Genomic DNA, 21322 nt, shown 5'->3' with positions numbered 1-21322 from the left:
ACACACACACACACACACACACACACACACACGAGAAGCAGAATCAATGACTGGCATGGGCAATGAACTTTTTTAACACTCAATTTCACTCCAATAAAAATAAGTTTTGTTGTCTAAAATGACTTCTGTCTTCTCTGCAGTAGGTGCTAAGCTAAAAGCCCAACAACAGCACAAACATGAACAACAACAGGCCAAATGACAGTACACAGCTACAAATATATACACATGGATCTGTAAAGCTTTTTGGAGCACCTATAGGCTACCAACCCAGTACCATGCTGATACCATAAAGAGACAAGCATGCATGTATAGCATCCTACGCTTTTAAATAAAAGTAAAAAATACAAGCTGGAGAAGCTTCAGCTCATCTTTCTTCCTCTTCTCCCTGTGTACTGCCACAACTTGTACATAAAACTACAATGTCCTCTAGTGCCTTCAGGCAGCTTTTCACTAAAACTACACAACACCGCAGTGTCCAACAGGACACTACTCAGAACAGAGTTCACCAAGAAGAGAAAAAAAAAAACAACGAGTTCTTTGTGCGACTTCGATCTTCTCTATAGCAGGGGCTAAGCTAAAGGATCAACAGCAGGACAAACACAAACAGCTTACATTTCCAGCTGTTCCACATATCTTTGACACCGTCCCCATTTGGCGGCAGACAGCTACGACGTGTAGGTGTGCGTTTACTGATCATGCTCGCCGCCTGCGCTTCATCAATCCTATGCTAAAGTTATTGCTAACCACAAATATTAGCAGCCTTATTTTCACTGTTACTACCTACACTTTGTGGTCATCTAAGTTTTTTTGGCTTAAACCTTGCTGCTTTGTAATGTCAGTGACACTTAGACTGAGCAGACTGGTGAGGTTGCAAATCCACTGCTGTACAACTTTATTTCTGTGGTAGATTTGCCCTCTGTGAATCTTTCATCTGAAGACTTACTGAAAATACATAGAAATGATCAATTTATTTGCAAATGTGTAAAAATGTGACAAACTAACAAAAAATTAAATGGTTTCACTGGTGCTGAACATGCAATTAAGCAACTTCTTAAAAAGAAAGGTTTGTCATGTTAGCATTGTTTCCAACAGCCTAAAATGATTATAAACAATAGGAATGAATCTCTGCAAGTATTTATTTTTTCTTGTTTAGTAAATTCAAGGATTTTAATCATCAAATGTAAATGCAGATTTCATAACTTTAATCCTGCAACAGCTAAACAGTATCATGACGTTTGCCAATGATCAAGAACAATGTTGTATTCATATTTGTATTTTGAATTATCTAACCATCCATCCATTTTGTTTACCCCTAATTCATTCAACTGAAACTGCACTAAACCGGACTAGTTTATATTGATAACCCAAGATTGAAAAGTGCTGTATAACATGGAAGCTGCACTGCTTTTATCACAAGTATTGTCACACTTTCCAAGACATTTTCTGTCCCCATTCAGCTGTCAGTGATGTGCAAATGAACCACAGAGCATTTGGAGGGAATGGGAAACATAAGATGACCATTAAGTATCATGAAGCCTGATAAAAGAAACAAAAATGGAGAGAAACAAGAAAAAAAATTAAATAAAAGCAGTAATCTCTCGCTACAAATGAATTGGAGTTGAATGTCAAAATAACCTGAAATAGTGAATCCAGAAAATAAATCCTGCCCTACATCAGCCTTTTCTCAACAGACAGTGCTCCCTTGGGGGCAGTAAACAGAGCATGAGGAAACAATACAGGCAAAGTGACAGTGCTGTGCCTGTCCGTCATCTGTAGGTCATCTCAACACCCTCCACTTGGGCCAAACAGAAATTAAAACCAATCCTCAACTCCCAGATGAGGTCTCGTGTCAGCAGAGGTCAAGGGCTTGGCCTCTCAAAGTGCTTTGTTTATCCCATTTGTATTGTACGGGCCACACTTCTCGAGCCAACAGGTCAGCCAGCTAGTCGGCTATTCATCCTCTCAGCCAGCCAGCCAGCAGTTCTCTCCAACTGGCCCAACAAGCTGTAGCTGTCAGAGTCACATAATTTGACGTGACATTATGCAGGCCCCCATCTCAAATAATCAGAAACACCCGACAGCAGACCGCCACTATGCCCCTCTCCCCTCCACCCACACCCACACACACACACACACACACACACTCTTTTGAGGAGCCATTTTGGTGCTATTACAGCATGATTGTCATACAACACTGGATGAGACAATTTGACGTCGGAGCGGAGTGGTGTTCTCCCTCTCATTGCGGCTCTGGGCTGGAATACAGGACTCAGTTTCAAACACATGTGTCTGTTATTTACAGATCGGCTTTCCACCACCCCGCGGTCCAAGGGCTTAGAAACGCCTGCACTGCTTTGCCAGGACTAAGTGCATGCAGATTGTGCCCACCCTTACTAGCCTCTGACAGACACACACTTTCACACTGGTGCATGCACAAATGTACACACACAAGCCTCCTCGGCATATGCGCGAGTATTCGCCGACACGCACGCACAGGAAGACGAGCCGCTCTCCTCCATTACACACCGCCGTGACTACCCGATGATTACTCCGCTAGCCCCATCATCACCCGCGTCAGCGTTAGCCCCCTGGAAAACCTTCGCTCCTCTGCAAGCGAAGAAAGCTGTGATTTTGATGGCGGTGGTTGTGGTGGTGATGATAATGATGATGACCACACCTCATTTCTCTTCTTTCCCCAAACAGCTCTTCACGAGCTTCCAGCTGGCCAGACGTGGGCTGCCTGCTGAGTTGACATGTAACTTAAAGCAAAATATCAAGTAATTATGAAGCAAAGCTGCCAGCTGTGAAGTTCTTTCATGTAGTCAGAGAGAGAGAGAGAGATCTGCTGGGCAAGTGTAACATCAGCGGTATTAATCTTCTCAAATTAAGATTCTTAAAGTTGAGAAACGCAGAGCAGGGTTTCAGTTTGACTCTCTGCCAGTGTTGACACTCATTTAGTGACTAATATCATGTGTTACAACTCTTCACACACAACTCAGCTCCTTTTTGTAACGAGTGTCACGTAACGCTCAGGTATGGTGTTAAGGCCAACTTATGCAAACCCCTCATTAACTGCGGGGGTTAGTAGCGAGGGCTCAAAAAGGCATTGGGCTTGTCAACAGACGTCAGACGTCAGGGCCATCTTACTTTACCCAAGGTCTGATAGCCAGATTATCTAACCACCTCCGCTTGGGTGCCACACCTTGTGGCTTCCCTCCAGCTATTCTCACAGGATGGGATGAACGCAGGATGCCTCTGGTTCCCAGGGAAAGTTTCACTTTGGAGATTGAAGGTGGGAACTGAACACCGCTGAGCCAATTAATTGGCTTCTCGCTCGTCTGAGGACAAGTGTAGGAGTTGTATATGCAAATCTGTGTGCATACCTCTAAACATTTGAACAAATTATAACATTTTCTTGTTACCTTTTTTCTCCCCATCCGGTGGAATGTAAAACACTGCCTAAACTCTTTGAAGGGTGGCAAATCCCTGAATCATCGCGTCCAAACAATAGTCAAGAGTCAATTTTAGTCCACTTAAAGGTGGCTAAAATAATAGATCACCAAAGTCATGTATCAAGGAAAAGTGCCAACCATTCACTAGTTCCAGCTTCTTGGATGTAACGACTGAAGTGGAAACTGATTATCTTTTGGTATCTGGAAGGTCTAGAAGGTCGACTGGCAGGTCAGTGATTTGATTCGCTGTCCAACCGATCCGCCAGTTTAAATGTCCTTGGGCAAGACACCAAAGCGTCATAACTGCCCACAATATATTATCTGTAACAGGAAGACGCTGAGGTTATAAAAACATTAAGGGCTGTATGAATAGGTGTGGCTTGCAGTGTAAAGTGGTCAGTAAGACTCAAAGTGCTACATAAATACAGCACACATGACGAAAGGAATTAACGTTCATTTCAAAAAGAAATAAATTCACTGATTGATATTGACTGACTGGGAAATTGACAAATCAACCCAACAGACCGTCCAATCTGATTGCTCAACTATTTGCCTGGGAGAAGAGGCCCTGCTTGTTTGGTATGGAGCATGAGCAAATGAATTCATCAGTCTAACCTGTATGCGAAAACATGTGCGTGTGTGTGTGAAGCTGGAGGAGGATGGCTTTGGGAGTTTGGTTTACCCAGGGGCTCAGTTTTAGTTGTAGGACAACTTATTCAACACAAGTAGACCAAGTCCCATAACGAGAGGCAGAGGCTTGAAGGAGATTTGGAGGAGAGGGAGCCTCTGACTGAATATAAAAAAGGGATGGGGGAGGGGGGGGATCAGCCTCCAAGAGCAGAGCAGGAGCAGAGGCAGCTGTCTGAACACAGCATTGCACTCTTCAGTAAAAATCAGAGTCGCTACCTCAGACTCGAAATTGGAAGTTAAGTCCAGAAGTTTTTTCCCAGAGCTTGTGATGTAGTTATTGTTTGCGGCAACCTTGGGAGGTTGTTTGTGTATGGCAGACACTTAAAAAAAATTTCACACAAATAAAACTAAAATGTTCTGAATTTATTTTATTTTATTTTTTTATTTGAAGTGACTATTTTTCAAAATAACAATAAATTAATTGAAGCTTGAAGTAGTTTCCGAGGAAAAGAGTTACAAGAGTAGGAGGGGAGTCTTTTCAGCCTTTCAAAATTATTTTAAAAATAATGTATGGGATGAAATCCAGGTAACTACTGATGCATTTGAGTAAAATTATACTTTTACATTTACAGTTCCACTAATGTTATGTGTTCAAGATAGGATTACTTTTTCATTTCTAGGCTGAAGTGAAATGTGAAAAAATAAGCGTACTATCAGCAACCGATGGACGCAGGAGTGGATGCAGTGTTTATACTTTAAGCTAGCCAGTGAAATATGTTTGTATTATATCCCAATATGGGGGGGTCTATAAGAACGAGATAGCAGTGAGTGAATAATGTAAATATATAATCCCTTTAAAATAGTTAAACATACAGCAATTAAATAAATTTTACTACTAACTTTTACTATTAACTAAAACTGTCAGAATCCATATATATTTTAATACAGCACATGATAGGAAATACTTTTAAATGCTTTATCTTAATGTGTATATTTGCTATATGTTATCGTTTCATATAATAATATCATCGTAGGTCTTTGAATTGAAATGTTTTAATAATACTATTGTTGTGACTTAATTATTTATTCAATTACAAGAAAAACTAATTAATGGTTTTACTTTTTCTTTCATTTGGTTTTTATTTTTTTATTTATTATGTATTTTTATTATTTAGTTCAAATGTACAGCACTTTGTGTCGGCTGTGGTTGTTTTAAAGTGCTTTATAAATAAAGATGATGATGATGATGATGATTTGGATTTGGTGCCATATAAATAAAACAAATCGACCCGAATCATCAATGATTGCACAATTACAAACAAACATGTTGCACAATTAAAATGAACATTCAAGGCAATGTTTTGTGTGGAAAACAGAAATGAACCAGATGCGTAAACATTGAGCAATTTTTTACTATTTTACTGTTTCTATTTAACTGTTGTAATTTTATTATGCTCGTCTGAAACAGGTCTCTCTTGTAAATGAGACATTCAATCTCTGATGGGATTACCTGTTTAAATAAATGAAAAATAAATACTTTTATTTTTAAAATAATTTATGAATGAAAACTTCAAAACGATTGAAAATTGTCCAAAAATAACATTAATTGCCAACAATACTATCACTGATAAATTTAATAACCTCTTCACTGGTGCTCATACCCATTTGCTTTTTAATCCCTCTAATAAAAATAGTGGAGCATGCTATGGATGCAGATATTTAACCATTAAAAATTTCCCTCCTTAGGTTAAGAGTGCCCTTGTTTACTTTACAAGAAAGACTGAAGATGATAACCGGCCATTTTTCCCCTCTATCCTAAATGTAGCTTTTGAGTGATTTTTTTTTTCCAGGGCTGCTTGACTGAATATTTGTGGGAGAAGGAGGAATGCCATCGATGTCAACCTCAGCTAACACAACACAACCGTTGAGCATGCACAGCTCACCCTCTCTTATACAAGCTGCACCCGAAAGCTACCCGTTTCACTTGTGTCGCATGAAAGTTTCCACTTCATCCACCGAAATGTATAGCAGATGGTAATCTGTAAACATACATAACATAAAGCTTGATGTGTAAACAATATCAGCGACCACAACTTAGAACATGTTCAATTCCAGCCCAGATTTACAGTATTAAACACACACACACACACGTACGTCTATATGTGATTGCAATAACTCCCACTGACCAAAGCGACTCCAGAAAGAGGATTTCACCTCTCAAAGCACATTAAACAGACTGGACTTGACAGGAAAAATAACTCACAGTTACTCCTCCGACTAATGCCACAAACATCACACTGTATACCCACACGCCGCAGCTAAACTCCTGAGCCATTTATAAAGGCATCATAACACTTTCCACTTGCTGTAATCAAAGAAAAATAAACTCAAAGAAGCAATCCCAGCTGCCATGTTTCCTTTAAATTCATTTGCAGCTCTTGAGCATCTCGTGAATTCGCTCAACTTCAACTTGCTGTACTCACTTCAATGCATGAGTACGGCTCTACCGCCCCCTAGAGATCAGGAGAGGAAGTGTTTCGATACACAGGAAGGGGATTTGTTATTCTCATTATAAACTCTTGGGGATCTGATTTCCTCAAGCCCATCACTTGGAGATAAGTGGCGAATGGAAATCAGCCAGCATGTCGCTCCTCATCTCCATTCCCCTTCGGTAAAAGCCCTTTAAGAGCAGCCATGAAAAATGAGCTGGAGAGTTTGTGAAAATGCATCAGAGAGTTTGAGTGGTGTCTGGAGAGAATAAAAGAGGGTGAAAAAGAAGGATAGAGAGACAGACAGACAGAGCGAGCTGCCAGCATGTAAAATTGGAACAACATGAGCTCATTCCCCCAATAACATGGGGCACAGAATGGGAATGAGAGACAGACAAAGACTGAAAGGCAGAGACAGGGGAAAGGAGGGTGGCAACAAGTAAGAATTTAAAAAAAAGAAAGAAGAGAAAAAGAAGAAGAGAAAAAGAAGAGAGAAAGCGATGCACAGCAGAAGGAATGATGGGGTTGTTAGTGGTTTGTGAACCAGATGAAACATTTTAACCAATTTGATTGTTTGTGAAAGAAATCATTCTGATCAAAACCCTAATTGCTGCCAACTGGCCTCCTGGCGAGTCTCAGAGTAATGCAGCCTGACGTGTCGGGGTAAGAGGAGAGGCTTTAGAGCCAGGAGGAGTAGATGGGGGAGGTCAGCACTCACCCTCCGACTTCAAACATGGGGAAGTGTAAAAACAGACTATTTTAGGGACTAAAACAACTAACGATGGGATTAGAGGAAGTCCGCTAAGTGGCCTTGAGATGCTGCAGTTTACTTCGCCCCGCACAGAGTGAGCGAACGGAGCAGCTGCTTACAAGACGTGCCAAAAAACTTTTGAAAAGAATATTTAATGTTTGTTTTACCCCAGGAAGCAAGAGAACTAGTTTCAGCTGCCAGGCAGCTCTCAGGAACTGTGTTACAGTAGACACAGTCACCAATATTATAAATAACTATATAAATATTATAAATAACCTTCTGATAAATTGCCATAATTCATTTTAAATGAAACACTTACTTTCAGTGCAATCCTGAAAATTTAGAGCTAAACTGTACCACCAATGTGCACCTGTCCATTTCATCTAAGTACCTCATACAGTACCTGCATATTTTTCCATCCATCCATTTTCTTCCACTTATCCAATTCAGCGTCTCAGGCTGTCATGCCCACTTATACACCTAGAGTCATTTTAGTTAGAAACACCAGTTGACTTAACCCCATGCATGTCTTTGGACTGTGGGAGGAAGCAGGAATTTCCCAGAGACAACCCATGCAGACAGACATGAGGAGAGAATGCGAAATGCAAACAGTAAGAGACCAAGCTGGATTTGAACCCAGACCTTCTTACTGTGAGGCAACAGTGCTAACCGCCATCCTGTTATTGCACATGGTTCACATGATCAGGTTCACTTGTCTGTATGGAATACTAGGTGTATTTGTTTCTTTATGCATTATATTGTTATGCATTGTATTTGGTGTAACTTCAGATGCCCTCGTGGTTGGGTATCTTAATGATACTTTTATCTGGATAAATAAAGGATCACACCGCCGCCCGGCATATTCGCCCTACTCAAATATTACCATACTTTACTGTTGACTCTGATTAGCATCCCAAAGTATCCTTGCACTGTGTCCTTGTGTGTCTTTAGAAGCACTTAAAATTTAAACACTTCGTGATAAATATTCAAAGGATGGATGCTGGTTTTTATGGATAGTGGCACAAATTATATAAAGAACAGACCTCTGCAACATGTGCAATTAAACTATCCTGGTGTCACTGAACGTCCTGAGCACCGCCTCAAAGTGTCTCTAGACTAAAGTAACAATCTGGCATTCAGGGCTTGTTTGGATTCATGGTCTGTTTTAGTTATTCTTTGAATAATATTCCCCAATGGGAATCATAACAGTTTTTAAGGCAAGGTTTTCTTCAGCTTCCCTTTTTCAGTAAATATTAAACACAGATGCACGGAGAAGTTTGGCAAGTTTGGTGGAATTATAAGAACACAGGCACTGCTTCTATTTAAAATTGTAGTTTTTGTTGAGAAAATGAAAAAGCAGAGTATATGGCGCGAAACCACAATGTAATTGCAGGGAAAAGTGTTTTAATTTAAATACTTTTTTTTTTTTAAATATACTTGCTAAGTATGAGGAATCTGATCTCGATGTCTGTTAGTGAGTAGAATGGACTGAGCAGTGTGCTTTGTATTACTGCAGCTACAAACCAGTTTGTTCATAAATACATTTGTAAATAATTTTGACTATTACACTGTATATATATTGAGCACTGCAGCAGTAGCAGGAGAAAGAAAACTTTTTTGTTGAACCATTTTTGTCTTGTTTATTGGTTATGAGTTTAGGTTGGAGATTTGTCTTTTGTTTGTTTCTGGCCTTTTCTTCAGTGTGGTTGGTGTGGGTAGCTGCACCTCATGTTACATCCAGGTTACCCCAGGCCGGGGACGTAATATTATTTAAATCACTAACTTTTTCCTGCAACTTCATGTCTTTTCTTGAACCGCAAAATGTCTATAATTCAGTCTCACGTAAACCAAGTCAGAGATATTGCATAACAACCAAACAATAGTTCATTGATGACACGATGACACTGACACGAAGAACGCTAATCACAGTATTGTTTTTAAACAATACCAAGCCCTAGATGTTATTATCCTGCACATTTGGTGTCTTAGGTCATTCATAAGTACTTCAGAAAAAATGCTGAAACTTGACACAGTTATAACCTGTGGAGACATGTCTGACTACTGATTTCAATATCACAATTTTATGCTCAGTATGCTACCAGAATCACAGCTGAAATTATGAGTTTCCGATCGACACTTTGGGCATGCATCTGGCAGCGTGCAACAACCCTCCTATAGGTGAACAGATTTTCAAGGCTACAGAAACTGGAAAAATGACTGCTTCATCACAGACTCTACTGGCCACCTGGAATAAAAAAAGACCACTAAGACAGAAATAGATGTGCATGTTTCTTTTTTCCCCCCCTTTATGTCAAATTCAAAGAAACACCATTTACACACCATCCAGCTGTGCAGGCATGGCTGGTGTGGTCTGATATTGTGATCCCAGCACTTATATAAAACTGTTATTTTGAGGCATTTTTTTTTTATTACACCTTTAGCATCTTACATCCTGCGCTTGATTTAATGACAACAGACACTTCAGTTTCAATCACCATATGCAATGGTGCCTAGATGTCGAATTAGCTGCTGATTTTTGCCTGTCGTTCAATCTTTTGCATGCATAACTGCATACTAATCGTGGCAGAGAAGGGCGCCTGCCTGTCCTTTGGAAGCAATTACAGTTTCAGGGTTTTGCTCAAGGGAATGTGGACAGAAGAAGACAGTGATAGAATCGCCATCCCTGCAATTTGTGGACTAGTCAGCCACAACTCAACGTGGTAAATCAAGAATAGGACCTATGCATATTTTGAAAAAAGTGCACACATGCATGACAGGGAAAGGGGAGAAGACGTTAGATACACCTAACTGCACCTGATCATGAATGGCTAGCCTTACATAAACATAATCTAAATTAGGTCTAAACTCAAATCAAAGGAAGTGATGAAAAAAATAACAGCAATATAAAAAAAAATAAAATTCTAAGTCATAGATCCCTAATTAGATCTAAGACTTCAACAAAGCTAATTACTATATTAACATAAATACACACACCTGATTAAAGGTTTTAAAGTGAAGCTCTTTGAAGATGGCATCACGGTCCTCCACCTCCATCCAGCCTGTGGCCCTGAGCTCGACCAATAGCTGCTCCCGGTCTTCAGGGGAGAGCCAGTGTGAGTCTGATGACTGGACAAAATCATATTACGGTTAAACTCTTTAGCCCTGGAATTATAAAGGACAAATCACGTTTTTTGTAAACAAAAAAATTCTTGCACTATAATGAAAAGTGCTGATTCAACCTTTACACACATGCTTAGTCTAGTATTAGGAGTTCTCTGACTGCTATTCACGCTGCGTCCAAAAGGTGGCGGTCTAGACCCAAAAATGAACGTTAACGCCGTCCTTTCCAGGACCACAGGTCAGGCTTACCTGGGTGTAACCTGCATAAGGGACCTAACTTGATTGGTTTAAATAACGGATTTGGACGGGACTCCACTCAAGCCCCGCCCTACTCTAAAAGTCTCAACCAAGCCCTAACAAAGCGTACAAAATGCAGGCATTTCACAGGCTAAAATAATAAATAAATGTGATGGTTAACTTTTAATATACAGTTAATCTCAACTTCGCAATAATATGAATACCAACCTCGCCCCGCTCACATTTCTATTGCACATGAGCCAAATCCCAACGTAAAAAGCAAAGGGATCAAATTAACTGAGAAATCTAAAAAACTACTAACGCCGAATTAAAGAACAGCATCAGAGCAATTCATAAAACTGTTACACATTTTAATCGTTTGCGCCTTAACGTAAATGGACGCCTTAAAGTTTGTATTTACATTTTTCCTGGGAGAGTTCAGCGTACGGTTTCTCACGTGATAGAACGACGCGAGCTGGATACTTTGGAGGCTACACGTCGGAACGGTGCTTGGCTTGTCACGTGGGAGTGCACCCACACACTTAGCTGTGTTCAAAAAGAGACTTTCCTCACGTGGAGTTTGTTTCTTCTGTTTTTTAATGCTAATGCTAAAGCCTGTCACTGCTTTACTCACCATTTTAGATGAGTTGTTGCTGCAGAACGGAGGCGCCCTCAAGCTGCTCGGCAGGTGTAGAAGGCTGCCTGTCCTCAGGCTAAACATTAACCTAAACATTATCAGTAAACTGTCAGCTGTCCTCTCTCCCTACCAATGCCTCTTCTCCCCCTCTGCTCTTCCTCTACTGCCCTCTCATACTTTGCCATAGCTGTTTAACGTAGTGCCTGATTAAAATCACGCATTTTTCCAATGGAGTCTGGTTTTCTATTGAGAAGCAGTGGTATGATACTGCAAATATAGCCGAGAGCCATGGATTTGTGAATGCTTTTTAAGGACAAGTAAATTATGTGATTTTTTGCTTTCCACTGCTAATTATCTAACATGACAAAAGTCACTTTTCGCTCGTCTTCATGTGTTTTTCAAACTGGATTTCGATGCAATTTCTGTTGTGTGCTTATATAAATAAAAAATAACCCAAAAGAGTTGCTATAGCCAGATATTTTATGTTTGAGGTGTTTTTTCACTTAAATAAAATTACTTACTGAACACGTTTCATTAGGTTAAATATATAAATATAGAATGTCTTAATACGCCCTATAGGTATCAGTCTGCTAAAGTAACAACTATGATGACAAATTTCTCTTCAATTAATTAACACTACTACTGAACATCTGACATATGCCATGATTGAAACGTCATTTTCACCACTGTATAAGCTAACGGAATATTCTTTGATCCTTTGGAAGGACTCTGCCAGTGACCTCTGACCTGTGCCAGGGGGTCTGCGCCTCTGTCCTTTTTTTTCTTTTCTTTTCTTTTGCTGCCACAACAGAGAATTTCCTTCCTACACACATCACTGTTTGCAATGTTTTCATTTACAGCTGTAAAATATCTCCACAGGATGTTCCTCTCTTTCACTCACTGCAGCCTACATGTTTGTTCAGTGCAGCTGAATCAGGGGACTGCAAGACAATAAAACACAGTAGAGCCAGGAGGAGGAAGAGGAGCAAAGTGTGCCTGCATAAGAGGAGCAGTGTTTGTACAGACATGTCAACTATTTTGTTTTTTTGTACTTTGGACTTACTTGGGTTCAGCTGAACATCAACTAAAAGGCACAAAAAAAAATGACAGCACAGTTTGTCTTCTCGCACACAGCCTCAAATTGTTACTTTTAATCCAAATCTTTATTCTAAACCGCAAGAGCTCAAATGTTTTTATTTCACTCAAACACTTAAAACATGAGCACATTAGCCATTTTAATAAACTAAACTGTTTAGCGAACAATTCTTTACATCATTCTTGACGAACAGTCTGTGAGGTTTCAGTCTTGATGCTCGTGCTCTTGTCCGGGTATGAGCCAGCGTATGCTGTCGGTCCGCAGGATGGCGTACAGAGTGAAGCTTGTGATGAAGAGGATGGAGAAGACCAGCAGCCAGTCGATGCTCCTCACGGGAACGCTAGGGAGGGGACCGAGGCGGTCTACGTCTGTCACATTTCTATCAGGGCCGGCTTCAAAACCTGGAACACACAGATTTGGATCACACATGGGTGCAAGTTTCATTTGAGTGGTCGTTCAGATTCATTTTACATGACTCAAAATGTTCTTCCAACCACCCAATTCTGACCCTTTTTAGCCCAAACCAGTAAGCTCTATATAATGTAACACATAACCTGCATTTGTACCTGTCTGGTTAACAAGAAAAGATGTGAGCGTATCCAGCGTTCTGTCAGTGTGGTTGAAACGAGCCATTGGTTTTGCCCCTTGGAACAGCAGGATGTTGGGCACTGCCACAGTCCCAAACCTCGTGGAGAGGCTGGTGGAAGATGGAGACATGCATTACAAGAAAATAACACGCAATAGATTTAAATATTCACTGCTCAACAAAATAACCTACAGAAAAATCTTTTGAATATACATGATAGATGCATTCAAAACAATTTTTGAGTCTGCAGTTAGTCGATTTTTCTTCTTTCAGCTGTTTCCTTTAAAGGTAACAACAGTGGATCATCTGCCTCCATCTAATCCTGTACCAAGTATTCTCCTCTGTCACACCAACCCTCTGTGTACATTATACTTACACAATGTCATGTATAATGTACAGGGATACAGATTATTATAAGCACCCTTTATGAGAACATAATCAATCAATTCTTGGATGTTTACACAAAATAGAGTCCAAACATTTGTTGCAACAAAATGATTTTCAGCTTTTCAAAATTCTGGTCTTTAATTTACTTACTTTGCCTCAAATGTGATTATAAAACCAAAGTCACAAAAAAGACTTTATTCTACATTTGTATTTTTATCATTTTCAACACAAAAGAACTTTTATCAACTACTCTAATTATCCAATTAACTGTTTGCTAATAAACATGAGCTATATTCTGCTTCTATATAGATGCTAAGGGGTGGTGAGCCACAGACGACAACAGCTTTAAAAAGTATTCTAAGAGGGGTTTTCACAGTGAGATTACACAGTTAAAACTAGAACAAATGTGATCATTTACCTGCTGTGCTGTGAGGCATCCAGTGCCAAGAAATGCATGCTGGGAAAAACCCGGGGAAGGGCGTTGAAGTGAGGTGCCAGGTTGGCTGAGAACTGGCACCAGGCGGTGAAGAACAGCACCACAGAGCACTCTGTGCTGTTAGCATTGAGGAACTCCATTAGATCCTGAAAGAAAAGAAGGGATGGGTTTAGTGTTTTTTATCCAGGAGAGAAACAGGAAATTCTCCTGCATGGAATTTTATAAGAGGGATACAAACAGAACCTGAATTCTGGTAAATTCACTCAAAAATGAAAGGTATAAAGGCAACAAACAACAATGCTCACGATACAAACAGTGAGTCATGCTATGATGAAATAAAACAAAACTGATTTACAAAAAGGTTTATACACACAAAAAATATACAAATAGATGCATTAGAAAAGTTGATAAATTAATCTTGTATATGGTAACTGGTGTAAATGTTTGGGAAATTGGTGGCACACTTTTTACACACTTTACACAGCGTGTAAACATGTGCCTCAGAGGATGGAGTGAGTACCTGTGAGGCATTGAGGACCTGCACAGTGAAGTTCTCCATTCCTGTGATGTTCCGTCTATCACAGTTGACTTTGTACGTCTTGGCGGTCTCCGTGGTGTTGTGCTCCTCAACCGTTATGACCTCCGCACGCACAATGTCAAGCGTGAGCTGCAGGGAAACATTCAAGGAAAAGTTAGTTTCAGCAAAACTGCATTTATAACTATACATATTTGGGCTAATCTTCAGTGAGACTTTATCAAGCACACGTCAAAACATAAAAACTAAGCTGAGGCTGAAATTAAATTAACCTTGTTATTGATTTTTTTTTTATCAATTCATTTTTAAGATAGGAGAAGACTTTATTGATCCAACAGCGGTTTAAGTCAGTTGGTTTATAACAACCAGTGTTAATATCTTAAAGTAAATTTGTCCAGGAAGACATTTGAGAATCAAAGGATCTCATTGTCTCACTTAATCATCTTAGAAGACAAATCTGCAAATCTTCACAAGTGCAAATTTTACCTTAATAATAAATCAATTACTAATTTGTGATTATCTTTATATTTTGGGTTTCTTTTTGAATTTATACATCAATTTAGATGTCAGTCACTGTGGTAACTGAGGTGGTAACCCTTTAAGGCTGCAGTCTAACAGCAGTCCCTTTTTATGTCTCACAGTTTCATCTTACTAACCTGCTGTGATGATTCAGCATCTTCCTCCTGTGATCCACCATTCTCAGCTGGAGCCGGTGAACTACACTGGGCACTGCTGTCATCACAGGGCGGGGAGAAGCCTGACTGAAAGTCTTTCACATTTTTGGGGAAGAGAGACTCGATGTCAGATGGATCGATGGGAGTTTCAGTGCCCATCACAGCATCTGCGATCTCAGCAGTCTTGAACTGCCTCTTCGGCAGAGAGTCCAGGTCTCCGGACTCTACAAACTTGGGGCTGTTCTCCAAATCGGACAAAGTGTCCTCTGACAAAATGAGCTCCAGTGAGTCGTCATACTCTAAGGGACAAAAAAATAATTAAACTCAGTACATATAACATATTTGTAATTGTTTTCCATTCCATCTGACTTTTAATAGTGAATCACTGCAAAGTTTATCTGAGGACAATCAGATTTCTTGCCATAAGCTGACAGTTACACTCCTGTGAAAAGCATTTGTTCATTTCCCGATTTCATAGTTTTTTGCACATTTATGACACGTAATTGTTTCGGATTTATAGGCATCTGATTAGAATAAACAGCGCCTCTCACATTATTTCAGTCATCTAAATCCCTTTGAAGGACTAGCTAACTAATAGAATATTACACAGAGAGAATATCCTGTGTTACTGTTAATGATCAACCTAAATACAAACATTATATTAGATAAAGGTTTGTACTGTTAGCATTGAGGCTAGCTGCAGCTATCAGTCTCTTACCTTGACCAGACGAAAACTTGAAAACATCCTCATGATGCAGCAAAAACAATAAGACAAACCGTAATTGAAGCTTATTTAAAATCCCCCTCATGTTTTTGAAATGTAACGAGCCAAACACGATTATGAAACGCTGTCACGACATTTTGAGCCGTGAAGAGATGCTGGTGGACTCATAGGAACGAGTGGTCGGATCTGTGGCGGAAGAAAATAGACGATGCACATGAAAAGGTGGCTTCCGGGATGCTTTTTTTTAACCCATACATTTATTTTTCTCTAGGAAATCCATCCCAGATATTTATAGACCATTCCTTGGCCATTTTTGTGCTGTTATTGGTGCCTTTTACGGGGAACACTGATTTCCAGTTTGGGTACTCAGGTATATCAAACAGGGTTTAAGACAGCGTCCCCTCACTTCCTGAAGTTTACTGCACAGCTCCACCTTTTGTTTTGCGTATGTGTCCATACTACGTATTACGGTAAGGGAAACCGAGAACCGATTTCAAAATAAACACGATCTTCAATAGAACGTGGTTTCAACATTACCCTACAATTTTAGTCTGCCATTGACAATATAATAAATAATGGAATAAAAAAAACATGCCAATATAGAAATGAAAAATTTTAAATGACAAAAATAGTCAAATATGGCAAACCCACATACGTAAACTCGCTTAACCAAATTAGAAAATTAAGACTTCAAGATATGTAAAGGTGATTTGAGAGGGGGAAAATGGTTTGTATAAAGTGATGTCAAAACGCTGATATCCAAAATCAGAGTCACTTACTTACCCTATACTGCCTGAGTAATGGTGTCAAAATTACTCTGTGGAAACTGAATTTACTTGCAATGTCTGTACACTTCTTTTGAAATTGTAATTTCTAAATATGGTTATGCATAAGTATGTCATACTTGAATATTTCTACCTTTGGCAATTTTTAATTTGTATTTAATGTTTATTTCTGTATTGATATTTATCTCATGGTATATTATATCATTGATCACCGACTCACGTTGGTTAATGTTAAAATTACATTCACAACTAGATCGCTAGATCGCTTTTATTTTGAATTTAGGTCTAAGTTTCCCGTACCGTAATGTGTAGCACATACACGTAATGAAAACTAAGGTGGGGGCTGGCTTGACTGAGTGTCTCAAAGTGGTACAAAGTCCCTTTATTCCCTCCCCTTCTACTCCTCAGCCAGTTAAAATATGGATCTAAACACCATGTGATCAAACGCAAGCACCGAAAAGACCACACACCACAGATTAGTTTGTAAGGAGGCAATGAATGCAGCTTTTCTCTGGTAGCTGAAAGTGAAACTTAATTTGACTGGACAAAATGGCGCTGCAGCTGATTCAGCTGGATCAAGAAAAACTGAGCTGTTCCATTTGTCTGGACCTCCTTAAAGATCCAGTCACTATTCCCTGTGGCCACAGCTACTGCATGGACTGCATCAAAAACTGCTGGGATGAGAAGGAAACACACAGCTGTCCTCAGTGCAGGCAGACTTTCACACCGAGGCCTGTCCTGGTGAAGAACATGATTTTAGGTGAGTTAGTGGAAGACCTAAAGAAAGCAGAACATTCAACAGCTTCATCTGATCATACCTTTGCTGGACCTGGAGATGTGGCCTGTGATTTCTGTTCTGAGAGGAAACTGAAAGCCTCCAAGTCCTGCCTGGTGTGTATGGCCTCTTATTGTGAGCAGCACCTTCAGCCTCACTACAACATAGCTCCATTAAAGAAACACAAGCTCATCAAAGCCACTTCAAAGCTTCAGGAGAACATCTGCTCTCGCCATGATGAGGTGATGAAGATCTTCTGCCGCACTGATCAGCAGTGTATCTGTTATCTTTGTTTAATGGATGAACACAAAGACCATGTCACAGTGTCAGCTGCAGCAGAAAGAGCTGAGAAACAGAAAGATCTTGAAACAAATCGGCAAAATGTTCAACAGAGAATCCAGGACAGAGAGAAAGATGTGAAGGTGCTTCAAGAGGAAGTTGAGGCTATGAATCTCTCTGCTGATAAAGCTTTCAGAGAATGTGATAAGGCTTTCAAAAATTTGATCAGTCTCATTGAGAAAAAAAGCTCTGAGGTGAAGCAGAAGATCAGATCCAAGCAAAAATCTGAACAGAACAGAGTCAAAGAGCTTCAGGAGAAAATAGAGCAGGAGATCAGAGATCTGAGGAGGAGAGACGCTGAACTGCAGCAGCTCTCACTGACAGAGGATCACCTCCATTTTCTGAAAAACTACTCCTCACTGTCACATCTGAGTGCATCTACAAACGTACCCACCTACAACAATCTTACTCTGCAGTACTTTGAGGATGTGACTGCATCTGTGTCACGGGCCAGAGATAAAGTGAAGGCTCTTCTCAGTGATGAGTGGCCAAAAATCTCAGTTGGAACGACCAAAGCTGATATTTTACTGCCTCAAGGAGAACCCAAAACCAGAGACGAATTTTTGAAATATTCTTGTCAGATAACACTGGATATAGATACAGTGATTACACGTTTATCATTGAGTGACAGCAACAGAAAAGCAACACTGATGAGTAGAAACCAGTTATATCCAAGTCATCCAGACAGATTCCTTGAATGGTGGCAGGTCCTGAGCAGAGAGGGTCTGACTGGACGCTGTTACTGGGAGGTGAAGTGCAACGGGATGGTTGTAGTAGCTGTTGCATACAAGGATATCGGCCGTAGAGGGACCAGAGAGGAATGTGGATTTGGATTGAATGACAAATCCTGGTCATTAACAGTTTCAGGCAGCGGTTATGAATTCAAACACAACAACATTTCCACTCTCATCTCAGGCCCTCTGTCCTCCAGAATAGGAGTATATTTGGATCACAGGGCAGGAACTCTTTCTTTCTACAGCATCACTGAGACCATGAATCTCCTCCACAGAGTCCAGACCAGGTTCACTCAGCCTCTCCATGTTGGACTATGGCTTCCACGAAGTGCTGGAGACACTGCTGAGCTGTTTGACTTCAAGTAGATAAGAGATATTGAACTGTGCAATACAGTAGATGTATGTATGTACACTATCAAAGATCTTTATGTATGTTATGATTTGTACCTTATTTTTTCTGTTTACAAAATAATTTTTCAGCAATTTAATAACTAAAGTATGTATGTAAATATTGTACTTTACTTTCAAACTCATAACTAAAACATTTATCAAAATTAGATTTTTCAGAAATTCTCAATTTATACAGTGTGTTGAGAAATAATGATAAAAACTGTGTTGTCACTGGTTTAACCGCGGGAAACAAAAAGAAAAATGCAAAAGGATGACACAATATGTGTCTATGATGACATGTAGGTTTGAATAATTTCGTTTGATGTACTTTTATTTTTACAAAAAAAAAAGATTTTATATAGGATACCTTTTTTTAATTTACAAAAAAGCAAAGCATTGGAGTTTTCGCCCACATGAGATGCGCTGCCTTGGATCCTCCAAGATCCTGGGTACTGAAACTTAGTTCACTTTTATTTATATAACGCCAAACTACAACAGTTGCCTCAAGATTCTTTTTATTTTAAGCAAAGACCCTACTTTAAGATCAAGAAAACTGAAAAAACCCCAACAATCAGAAGATCCCCTTTGAGCGAGCACTTTGGCAACAGTAGGAAAGAAAAACTTCCTTTTAACAAGAAGAACCCTCCAGCAGAAGGGCTTGTGTACACACAAAGCCTGAAGAAATTCATCTTTCTTTTCGAACCACTTGGAGAGCTCTATGGTTTCATTCGGCTTCATCTGGCCATCACTCCTCGAGAAGATCTGCTTAGCAGGTGCTGCAGTTTCACACTCTTTGCCTGTCTGCAGGGAGTTGCTGATAATAGATACAACAACATGAAAGTATGACTCAAGCCTACCTTTTATCAATGGTTCAGATTGCTGATGATGTAATGCTGTGGTGATTATGTTCTTGGCACACTTTGGGCCCTGTAGTACCAACTGAGCATTACTTAAACCCCTTAACATACCTAAGCAGGAAACTCTCCATATTGTCAATATGGAGCAAAATGGAGCAGAATTCTGGACAAATGTATCAGTTTCCATTTGTTATATCATACAGACATATGGCTAGTATAGAGTAATGGATCTAAATGATCATCAGTTCCCAAAAGCTGTTAAATTTGTTTTTTGAAAATCATTCCAGAAATGAAGTAACCTTGGAAAATCCCAAAATATAAGTGTAAAATCCTCAATCCAAAGCCCCTACAGCAAAATTACCATATCTTGAAATAATAATGGGTATATTGAAATATCTCATTTTTATTTTCACTTTGCTAGTTTACTTCCTGCTTTAAATTTTGCCTTATTATGAAAACATTTTTCATCTGTTATACTCCTACTTAAATTAGTATGGACCTACAGTATGTACGTTTTTGTCATGGTGCTGGGTGGTTGACCCAGCGTTTTGCCTTTGTCATTATGTTTATTATTTTATCAGATTTGATGTTAATTTCTTCATGGTTATTAGTATGTAGGTTTCATTCTCAGGGTTTCCAGTCCTAAGGTTTATTTCCTGTGCCGTCCCCCTTCGTGTCCATGAGTTTGTTTTATGAATTTCCTGTTTTACTTTGAAGGTCTGTGTCTGTTATCACTGTGTTCAGCTTGTATCCTCCCGTCATCTTGTGAATTAGGATCATCTGTGTGTCATTGCCTGATAACCGTGTGTGTGTGTGTGTATGTGTGTGTGTGTGTGTGCGTGTGCGTGCGCTCTTTGTCGGCTTGTCTCTGTTTCATGGTGTTTTGTTCTTTGGTCTGTGTCTCTCTGCCCTTCACCCAGTTTCATTATGATTACAGGTTTGCTCTTTAGTTTTCCCAGTTTAGGTTTCTTCAGTAGCTCATTGCCTCTTTTTCTCACTTTGCCACTTTGTAAATAAACATTCACTCATATCAGTCTTTTGCCTGCATTTTGGGTCCTTTTCCACCAACACCACACGGCTCGCCCCGGCAGCCGTGACATTTTTTAAGATTTTACTTTTTTAATTTCATCATTAATGCTCTACTGTAAATGTCTCTTAACATAAAGGTTCCATTCATCATGTTAGTGATATTTTATTTCTTGAAACAAGAAAGTTTAGTGTACATTGCTCACTTTATTTCACAAACAGCAGTAAATAAAAAAAGGTTCATGAAAACATAACTGAAATTAAACATTTTACAATCCACCAACTTAAGTATAGAAATAAAAAAAAAATAAAAAAAATAGAAGCAACAATTATAATAAAAGTGCCAAAAATATATTCTGTTCATCTAAACGTTTCCAGTGGGAGAAACATTACATCAGTCATCCAAGTGACTTCTTCAGTCTCAGCTGACTGCAGTTTCCCCCGACCTTATAAACAGTACATATTCACAATAACTGAAACTAGCCCACTGAATGAATAATAGTATGTGAGGTCAGTTTCTTTATCAATAATATGCAAATTGTCATGAGCATTTCTCCTTTTTTTTTTTTTTTGGCTTGTCCCGTTTGGCTCTTTTGCCATCAGAATTGTTGTCTAAAGGCAAAGAAAGATACCCAACGGATTTTACTTTACCAAACTGACCG

At 39.5% G+C, this 21322-nt stretch overlaps 3 protein-coding genes across 4 annotated transcripts in view; 1 reads left to right on the top strand and 2 right to left on the bottom strand.

Moving 5' to 3' along the window:
- Positions 1-12309, bottom strand: part of LOC102296977 (pterin-4-alpha-carbinolamine dehydratase 2) — a 16994-nt gene extending 4685 nt beyond the window's left edge. The window contains exons 1-2 of the mRNA XM_005923121.3: positions 11314-12309; positions 10317-10448 (exon numbers count right to left, since the gene is read on the bottom strand). Coding sequence (XP_005923183.1) covers positions 10317-10448; positions 11314-11412 — 231 coding nt within the window. The 5' untranslated portion in view covers positions 11413-12309. The remainder of the gene's footprint in view (positions 1-10316; positions 10449-11313) is intronic.
- A 128-nt stretch (positions 12310-12437) lies between these two features.
- txndc15 (thioredoxin domain containing 15) lies at positions 12438-15980 on the bottom strand. Its single transcript, XM_005923119.2, has 6 exons — positions 15749-15980; positions 15013-15329; positions 14342-14488; positions 13804-13967; positions 12979-13109; positions 12438-12813 (listed from the first exon to the last, which is right to left on the bottom strand). The coding sequence occupies exons 1-6, from the start codon at positions 15837-15839 to the stop codon at positions 12617-12619; spliced, it is 1047 nt and encodes a 348-aa protein (XP_005923181.1). The 5' UTR covers positions 15840-15980; the 3' UTR covers positions 12438-12616.
- Positions 15981-16890: 910 nt separating this feature from the next.
- On the top strand, positions 16891-20670 carry LOC102289982 (tripartite motif-containing protein 16). 2 transcript variants are annotated; one of them, XM_042221417.1, is made up of 2 exons: positions 16891-17932; positions 18020-20670. In XM_042221417.1, exons 1-2 carry the CDS (start codon positions 17089-17091, stop codon positions 18751-18753), a joined length of 1578 nt encoding a protein of 525 aa, XP_042077351.1. In that variant the 5' UTR covers positions 16891-17088; the 3' UTR covers positions 18754-20670. The 2 variants fall into 2 exon arrangements, with proteins under 2 accessions (XP_042077351.1, XP_042077350.1); XM_042221416.1 differs by having other exon boundaries at positions 16892-20670.
- The last annotated feature ends 652 nt before the right edge of the window (positions 20671-21322 follow it).

This window comes from Haplochromis burtoni, unplaced genomic scaffold (assembly GCF_018398535.1).
Source record: "Haplochromis burtoni strain Fernald_Lab_line unplaced genomic scaffold, NCSU_Asbu1 Contig_66, whole genome shotgun sequence".
Classification (NCBI taxonomy): Eukaryota; Metazoa; Chordata; class Actinopteri; order Cichliformes; family Cichlidae; genus Haplochromis; species Haplochromis burtoni.
The sequence above is the reverse complement of the archived record's forward strand: the minus strand, read 5'-3'. Positions and strand labels throughout refer to the sequence as shown.